Source organism: Montipora capricornis, unplaced genomic scaffold, assembly GCF_036669925.1.
Source record: "Montipora capricornis isolate CH-2021 unplaced genomic scaffold, ASM3666992v2 scaffold_311, whole genome shotgun sequence".
Classification (NCBI taxonomy): domain Eukaryota; kingdom Metazoa; phylum Cnidaria; class Anthozoa; order Scleractinia; family Acroporidae; genus Montipora; species Montipora capricornis.
The window spans coordinates 8,041-17,500 of record NW_027180051.1 but is presented as its reverse complement, the minus strand read 5'-3'; the positions used below and the strand labels follow the sequence as shown (position 1 = coordinate 17,500).

At 41.6% G+C, this 9,460-nt stretch overlaps 2 protein-coding genes across 2 annotated transcripts; both read left to right on the top strand.

The window, feature by feature from the left end:
- The first annotated feature begins 2,005 nt into the window (after positions 1-2,005).
- On the top strand, positions 2,006-3,475 carry LOC138035202 (uncharacterized). Its single transcript, XM_068882022.1, has one exon. The coding sequence runs from the start codon at positions 2,006-2,008 to the stop codon at positions 3,473-3,475; it is 1,470 nt and encodes a 489-aa protein (XP_068738123.1).
- Positions 3,476-3,824: 349 nt separating this feature from the next.
- On the top strand, positions 3,825-5,819 carry LOC138035201 (uncharacterized). Its single transcript, XM_068882021.1, has one exon. The coding sequence runs from the start codon at positions 3,825-3,827 to the stop codon at positions 5,817-5,819; it is 1,995 nt and encodes a 664-aa protein (XP_068738122.1).
- Positions 5,820-9,460: the final 3,641 nt, after the last annotated feature.

Sequence of the window (9,460 nt, the reverse complement as noted above, 5' to 3'; positions counted from 1 at the left end):
GAGGCCCCGACCTGCGTGCACATTTAGTTTGTACTCATAGAAAGTTGACTAGCCGCAACAGGGCACTTTTTCAAGGGAGAAAGAGAGAGGAACCTGGGAACGGGTTGTGTTACAACCCGTACTCGTTCTAGAAGAGTGAAAAGGAAGCCTGAGAGACTGGACCTATGAATAGTTATACTAACCCCACCCTAGTGTGTAGGACTTAGAGTGTCATGTGACTTTCGTTCTTCTTCCCTCTTTTGTACGTCGTAGCATTTGACTCGTATACATCCCTTTGTAAATCGATGTGTAGCCGAGTCCAGTGGATTAAAGTTGTGTTACGCTTCAGTGTCTCGTCGTAATTCCTAACATGGTCCTTCACAGCCGGAGTCAAGGAGATATTTCAGCAGTAAATTTGTAATTCTTCGCAAGGTCATCGGTTGCAACCACATGGCCACCGGTTCCTCGAGCAAAATGGAAGACTTATCTCAACTCACTGTCGACCAAATTCGTGAAATGCTTGGAAAAAAGGGATTGCCGACTACTGGAAAGAGAAAAGTCTTAGTGGAAAGGTTAGTGAACGCTCAGCATAATTCGAAGTCAGATGGTATAGCACCAGAGTTAAAGGAAGGTTCGAATTTAGCCGAGGCTTCGAAGGAACCTCTTCAAGTGAAAAGTGAAGTTGAAATTCAGGAGGTTAGTTCGATTAGACGTAAAGCCAGAGTCTTGCAAATGGATGTGGATGCGTTGATTCAGCATATTTTGTATCTAAGTTAAAATGCAAGCAACAAAATCAAAGTACAATTGAGAATTGAAAGGCTAACTGTGTACCGTGAGAATTATCTTCAACTGAGAAATGAATTAATCGCTCTTGTTGCAGAGGATATGATAGAGGAGGAACTCCGAAGATGGGGAAAAAATTCTGAGTGAAGTAGATAAAGCTGTGGATGCTGCTCATGAATTCCTAAATAAAGATTGCGATGTGGGAGATCACTCCTCGAAGGATATTGCATACAGTGACAGTCGTGTATCCTCAAATCTGAAATTACCAAGAATTGAGTTGCCAAAGTTTAATGGCGATGTGTTGCAATTTCAAAACTTCTGGGATCAGTTTGAAGCTGCAGTGCATAACAATGTTGATTTACCAAATGTTCTGAAGTTTACTTATCTACGCTCGGTGCTAACTGGAAACGCCTTGAAAGCAATAGAAGGATTTGAAGTAACTGGAGCAAATTATGAAGCAGCTGTTGAATGCCTCAAACACAGGTATGGAAGAAAACGTATCATCATCTCATTTCTAGTGAAATCTGTCATCAAGACGGATGCTAAGTCTGTTGTTAATGCATCCTCCCTCAGAGATCTCTATGATACCTTTATGAACAGAACTAGAGCTTTAGAGGCTCTTGGAGAAGATCCAATGAGCCATGAATGTATTTTGTTACCCCTTTTTGAGACCAAGTTACCACCTCAGTTATTGGAAAAATGGGAGTTGACACTTGCAGACACTCAAGAAGATGAAATAGGCCTTGAATTGTTCTTTAAATTTCTTAACCGACAAGTTGTGTCCAAAGAAGCAGGAGAAAAAGGTTCAAATGCGAACATCACCCCAGGCAATCACAGTTCTGATAAAAGTAAAGAAAACCGAAGAAAGTCTTCATCTCCCAAAATGGGTGGTGAGAATGAGAAGTATACTGCTTCTGCAATACTTGGAGAAACACGCCCTCCAACACAGCAAAAATGTAATTTCTTCAATGCAGATCAAGACTCACAAAATTGCCCAATTTTTAATGAAAAATAACATGATGGCAGATGGAAACTAGTGCAAGAGAACAAGCTGTGTTTCAACTGTTTAAAACCTAGCAACCACAAGCACTTCTCCAGAATTTGTCGCCATCCTAAGTGTTCTGTAGCGAATTGTGGTCACCGACATCACCGGTTATTGCATGGGCAGCAGTCAGTTGTTACACCTCGGCACCTAAGCAACACTAGTTTAAGTGGATTGTCTTCAACTAAGCCTGCATTACCTATGAGAGGATCACTCCTACAGACAGCATTGGCCAGGTTAATTGTTAAGGGTCAAGAAATGACAGTCCGTGTTTTACTAGATTCAGGGAGTCAACGTTCGTATATACGAAAGAACATTGCAGAGGCCCTTGACCTGCAAGGTCCCTCAGAGCTATTAAGTGTCACAACGCTAGGTGGGGAAACCAGCGAAACGAAGAGATTCCAAAGAGTGAAATTTACCCTTTCACCAATTAAGGGAGATTCAAAGGTGGAGATAGAGGCCCTTTCTATTTCCAAAATTTGTAATCCTCTCGGGCCAGTACAGATGGACTTCCATAAGAACTCTCATCTTCAAGGCTTAACTCTTGCAGATACTTATCCTTGTGGTTCAGTTCAAGTAGATGTTCTTATTGGTGCAGACCACTACTACTCATTTGTGACTGGGGTCTGTAAGAGAGGTAGTTCCAGTGAGTCACTTGTTGATGTGGAATCTTGCCTCGGCTGGATCGTCACGGGACAAGTAAACCGCCAATCAAGGCAAACTTCATCCATGCTGACAGTTGTAGAAAACGGTGGAGTTAACGAAACATTGAAAAGATTCTGGGAACTGGAATCAATTGGTATTGCAGAGATCGAGGACCCTTTTATGTCACAAGAGGAAGAATGTGCTGTTGCTGACTTCAATAGAGGATTGAACTTTGATGGACATAACTATGAGGTGCGACTACCATGGAAACGAGATTCTCCAAAGCAAGAAAGTAATTATGCACAAGCTTTGAGACGCCTGGAAAGTGTTGAAAGAAAGTTAAAGCAAGACCTTGTGAAAGCTAAGTCTTACAAAACAGCGATCAACGAATATGTAGAGAAAGGTTTTGCAGAGGAAGTACCTGATCAGAGTGATGACAATGGAACTGTGCGGTACTTACCGCATCATGCTGTATTTCGTGATGACAAAAGAACGACAAAATGCAGAATCGTATTTGATGCTTCCGCACGAGAAGGAGGTGATGCTTCCCTTAACGATTGTATTCTTCCTGGTCCTCCTTTACAGCCGAACCTTGCATCTGTACTGATTCGATTTAGAACACACAAAATTGGTCTCATAGCAGACATTGAAAAGATGTTTCTGCAAGTCAAACTAGCACCAGAGGACAGAGATGTTCACCGCTACCTGTGGAGAGATTTACAGCCTAACGAAGCACCAAAGGTGTACAGAATGCAGAGATTGTCTTTCGGTGTGAACGCCAGTCCTTTCCTTGCGATTGTTACAGTCCACGCTCATGTAAACAAATACAAAGAAATGTCACCGTATGCAGTAGAAGAAATTTTACAAAATATGTATGTCGATGACTGCCTGACAGGAGCCGATACAGTAGATTCAACTTTGAAGGTTCAACAAGAAATGTCAGAAATTATGATGACAGGGGCATTCAATTTGACCAAGTGGGCAAGTAACTCAGAGCTAGTAATGGATGCTGTTGACCCAGCTTAAAGAGCCTCATCGCCATTCGTGGAGTTCAATTCGAGCGACCCCCTAAAAGCACTTGGCGTGTCATGGGACTTGAACTCTGACCACTTTAGATTCCTCGCACCGAGTGGAATCATCTCATCCAATGTCAAAGAGAAGTCTACTTAGTCTGGCATGGAAAATGTTTGACCCACTGGGACTGATATCACCCTTCACTGTTAGAGCCAAAATCCTTTTCCAAGAGTTGTGGTTGAAAGGATAACAGTGGGATGACCCGTTAGATAGCGACACTAAAGCAAAGTGGTTAAGTTGGAAGTCCGAGTCGTTGCAGCTAAAAGATGTGACTATCCCTCGATGCGTCGGAAATGGTGTTATGCAAGACTCTGTGGTAGAGGTGCATGGTTTTGGAGATGCTTCCCCCAAGGCGTATGGAGCAGCAGTGTACATTCGAATAAGAGACAAGCAAGACAATGTATCCTCACAGCTGGTAATATCGAAGTCCAGAGTTGTGCCCATTAAGAAAGTGTCACTTCCAAGGTTGGAACTTTTAGCAGCAGTTGTAAATGCCAGGTTGCTAAATTTTGTTGTAGGGGCTTTGGCAATGAAGGTGGCTAGGGTTGTGTGTTGGTCAGATAGAATGGTGGCACTGCATTGGATAAAAGGGGAGAGTTCTTCGTGGAAGCGATTTGTTGCCAAGCGTGTGGCTGAGATACAATCAACATGGGATCCTGAGTGTTGGAGGTATTGTGGAAGTAAGGAGAATCCTGCAGACTTGTTGACGCGTGGGTTAAGCTGTAGTGATATGATTTCAAGCACTTTGTGGTGGAATGGACCCCAATGGATGTCTTCGCCTTGTGAACCACTACCCGCTCAACCCGAAAACGAAGCTGCTCCCACCGAAGCTTGCGAGGAAAAAAGAGCTACCCATGTGTATACAGCAGTCGTTGCAGAACCACTGATTGATATGTCACGCTGCGGGACATGGTTGAGAGCGGTCAAATTGTTTAAGACTAAGTCTAGGTCTTGTGAAAGGGAACTGTCGGCGGACGAGGTGAGGCAAGCCGAGATTAAATGTTGTATGTGGGTGCAGGAAGTGGTCTACAAAGAAGAATTCGAGAAACTGAAAGCTGGAGAGGTACTTCCCAGTAACAGCCGCCTTCTGAAACTGGACCCTTATTATGACAGAGATGATCAGGTATTAAGAGTTGGTGGGAGACTACAGTTTGCTGATCTTCCCGAACAGAGCAAGCATCAAATAATCTTGCCTCACGGACATCCTGAAGTTGCCAAGATGGTGCAAGATGTACATAAGAACATGTTGCATGCTGGTCCAGAAACGGTATTATCAACTTTAAGGCAGAAAGTTTGGCTAACTCAAGGAAGACGTGAGGTTAAACGTGTTATCAGAAGATGTGTAGCTTGCCAAAGACAACGAGTTGGACCTTGTGCCCAGAAAATGGGTCAGCTGCCAGAGGAGAGAATTTCCTGTTCACGAGCTTTCGCGCATGTTGGAACTGATTTTGTGGGACCACTGTATGTGAAAGAAGACTTAAACATTAAGAAAGCATACATGTACGTGTGCATTTTCACACGCACATCATCTCGTATGGTTCACCTGGAACTTACACATAGTTTGACAACTGATGAGTTCCTTCAAGCTTTTAGTCGCATGACGAGTCGCAGAGGTCTTTGCCATACAGTGCGGTCAGACAATGCACAAACCTTCAAGGCAGCAAGCAGGGAAATTCAGAAATTATACGATGAACCCACTATTGAAAGTCAAAGAATGTGGGGTACGATGGATGGAGCTGAAATCAAGTCAGAGTTCTCATCACGAGGGATCAAGTGGAAATTCATCACAGAGCGTTCCCCATGGAGAGGTGGATGGTGGGAACGATTTTGCAGAGCGATAAAAGAACCACTGCGTAAGGTCCTTGGAAGGGCACTTCTCACCTTCTCTGAGCTAAACACGTTGCTGGTCAGAATCGAAGGTATCATTAATTCGCGGCCGTTGACCGCAGTAAGTGATGATTGCAGAGACCCGTTACCTATTACACCTGCTCATCTTGCAATTGGTAGGCCAATTAACCAGTTACCGGAAAGGAAAGAAAGTAGCTTAGAGGAGACCAGTAAGAGGACTGTCGAAAGGTATCTCTACCTGCAGAGACTACTCAATCACTACTGGAAGCGTTGGAAACAAGAGTACCTACATCTCCTATCGGTAAGAAACAAGTGGCATAAAGAGATCCCTTCTATTCGAGTAGGCGACATTGTACTTATTTCTGACGACAATGTGCCGCGTACCAAATGGCCGTTGGCTAAAAATGAAAGGGTTTATCCAGGTAACGACGGGCTTCTACAGTTATAGCGCACAACAGTTTCTACAAAAGACCCGTTAACGTTCAACGTGTACACAAATTAGAGATTGAATTACCAGCTCCACAAGTAAGCCCGGAAGCAGGATCCAGTCCATGGTGGGGAGAAGCCACAAACGAACACTGTTCATGCTGCAAGTATACCTGTTTCCAAGCCTAAATTGAGCGTTGTCCTCCCCGAAGGAGGACAAGGTGGGGAGAATGTTACAGCCCGTACTCGTTCTGGAAGAGTGATAAAGAAGCCTGAGAGACTGGACCTATGAATAGTTATACTAACCCCACCCTAGTGTGTAGGACTTAGAGTGTCATGTGACTTTCGTTGTTGTTCCCGCTCTTGTTATCGAAGGTTTTGTACGTCGTAGCATTTCACTCGTATACATCCCCTTTGTAAATCGATGTGTAGCCGAGTCCAGTGGATTAAAGTTGTGTAACGCTTCAGTGTCTTGTCGTAATTCTTAACAGGTTGGATCAGTATGTGAGCTCACACAGTCGAACACCCTACCGATGCTTCTCTTAAGCAGCTTCGGGATCCTAAAACTATAAATTATCCCCCCCCCCCACCCCTTTTCTCACAGCGTGGGGAGGGGGTCAAGATTCTTATACTTGTATATACCAGGCGACACATGCACCCGAGATAAAAGCATGCGCACCGACAGACTGGACGCCAGCGTCACCACCTACAATGCTTACACAAAAGCTCAAGAAAAATAGTTAGAAAAAAAAACGGCAACAACAATAACTAAAAAGGTCCATCGTAGCTTAACCAAAAGAAAGAAAATAAAGCCAATAGGTAACTTTATAAATATTTTTGTTTTTCGGCCACTTCAGGATGATGTCATTGTACTACCTTCTTTAGGCTTAGAAAGTGATTTAATCGAACAACGCCTCAAATCTTGTGTTAGAAAACTTTATGGGTTTGTCAACCTTAAGGTAATTTGTCAGAATAATCACAACACACACAAAAAAAAGCAAAGACTGGTTTATTCAGAGTTACTTTGCAGTTTAAAAATTACTGAATTGCATAGCTATTACAGAACAATAATAATTTAAAATATTAAAATATTAAATTTACAGTAAATTTTTAAATGAAATTATTATTTATATGATATTAAATTTCAGCCAGGGTTGAGCTTTTGATAATAAAGGACTCTGCGAATCTCTTAGTCCTAGCAAAACGAACTGCAAACTTTCTACGTCTTCTTACATCATATGGTTGGCCGCATGCATTCGACAGCAGATTATGAAGCTTATTATTTTCGTTGTTACATATAGACTCCAAAAGCCTTTTCGTGATTGCATGCTGGTAATCACGAACCGAGACTAATCCTGCCGGCTACCCAGTGCCTCTTCGAAAGATTTACAAGGAAATATGCAAGATAGAGCTCGTTCCTGGACCCTTTCTAGGTATGCTTGTAAATATTTTGGCAAAGACTGTTTCGATTTATAGGCTTTTTGTGTGAGATGGGTGTCCAGTCGTGAGCTTCTTTGTTTGACTGTGAAATTGCAATCGAGTAAGCGAATTACCACTCTTTAGCTTGACTATATAATTATTAATTTTTGCTGTTGCTCTAAACTGAAGAGAGAGGGTGTAAAGGTTATCAGTCAAAACCAAAAATGTTGCAAAAGAGATTTCACTTTCAGTTGTTGATTAAAATTGTTGGGTATTGTTTGCAAAGTTTGTTTGTTTACTGCTGTCAGCTCAGAGGTGTAATTTTGTACTTACGCAGAAGCATAATTATTTCCTTATACACTATATTGCTTTCTGGGGTTGAAAACGGGAACTCCGCTTTTAGGCTTGCCTAAATCTATATCTTATTTTTAACTTACTGGCCAGAGAGGACAAACTGTTTATATGCTAAATTTAGCAAACATACATTTGTCCTCTGACCGTCGTACTTTCCAGTTTAAATGACTGTTAAAACAAACCGGACCGATGTTACCTTAATTGCTTGTGAAGATAGATTCACGATCGTGTGTAGTTACCATTCTCAGAGAATACATAAGGAGAAGAGAATTTTTAAGAGGGTCAAAATCACAACTTCAGATAAGTTATACAAAAGAGAAGAAGCCTAAAAAATTCAGGACTTCAACGCAAAAAACTGTAATTGCAAAAATTGCGCTCATAACTGCGAGGATCATAGCTTCACTTGATTTCATATCCGCAGTTCATATATGATCCATTTCATATATTATTTCATCGTTTATTCATTCCCCATGGGAACATTAGAAGCCACAAATGACCAAGTCCCAACGTCAGTGGCTTCATAGCTCAGTTGGTTAGAGCGCCACACCGGTAACGCGAGGTCACGGGTTCAGGCCCCGTTGAAGGCCTGAATTTTTCAGGCTTTCTTACGCAATTGCAAAAATTGCGCTATAACTGCGAGAATCATAGCTTCACTTGATTTTATATCCACAGTTCATATATGATCCATTTCATATATCATTTCATCATAGATTTTTCTTTGTTATCGAAAGAACCCAGCTAAATGCAGCGATTGATTGCGGAATAGCTTTCTCGGAAATACGCCTATTGGTCGAGAACCACTCGTCAGAATTTAACGAAATTTGGCACGAAAATACTTTAATAAATAGGTAACTGGAGTATTGAAAAAAAATTGAACTTTAGCAGAGGAAATTCTAGATATTCCAGCACAAGTATAATACTAGATTGTCTTCTAAATCAGCGTTTTGTATTCCTACTGCCAGGACAAATTATGGAAAAGTCAACATTCGTTTCAAGGGGGGCTGTTCTTTTGAATAATATTGAGGATTTCTTCGCTTTCACAAATTTAAGTGTTCCCTAAAAAAGTCTCTCATTACGTCATGTTAACGATCTTATTTATACTTCCTTTTTTGCTCCCGTCCATCTGAAGTAACGTCGTTGTTTCTTATGTTTGTTTTTTTCCTGTTGTTATTTTTTTGTTTTCCTGTCTTTTAACATTTTATTTGTGCCTCCCTAAATCGACTAACATTTTGACTCCTGCCTCATAGCTAGATTAGCTTCTTAGTTATTTTCTAGGGGGCATTCTACCTTTTTTAAGTGTATTACTTATTTCAGGTATCCCTATTTACGTCTGGTAAAAATAAACTATTTTGTTGTTGTTGTTGCTGTATTTCAGGCAGCCAGCTTTGTCATCAAACTACTAAAGGCGGACGTTTATATATGCTCTTGCTGAGCTGTGAATGATTAATCAATTCATTTCCTTTGACGAATAAAGGACAATAAAGTGACAGGCTAAACAAATGATTACGTATCCTGGGCGTAGCACCTGAACTAGTCGAATAAGTGTCACAAAACGTTGCAAGGTTCTCTTACTAAAGTACTTTCGAGAATAAGCTTTGGGTGCCAAATACAGCTATGGTTGATCAAAGAGCTTGAAAAGTTACACAGACGCGATCCTAAAATTCTGAGCAACAAAGGTGGAAGAGCTTGTGGTAAATACGGACACTTTAGCCTAGCTAAATGCGAGTGCATTGAATTGTTTGATAAACTGATAGCAACGGAAACGGACGTTTCCGCGGTCCTTTACACCAAGCCGTATGGGCTAACCACGGGAAAGCTGACGCTACAGATAACTACGCTAAGATGACTAACATGGTCAACTTTTCAGAAAAAGATGCTCAAACGGTCTTC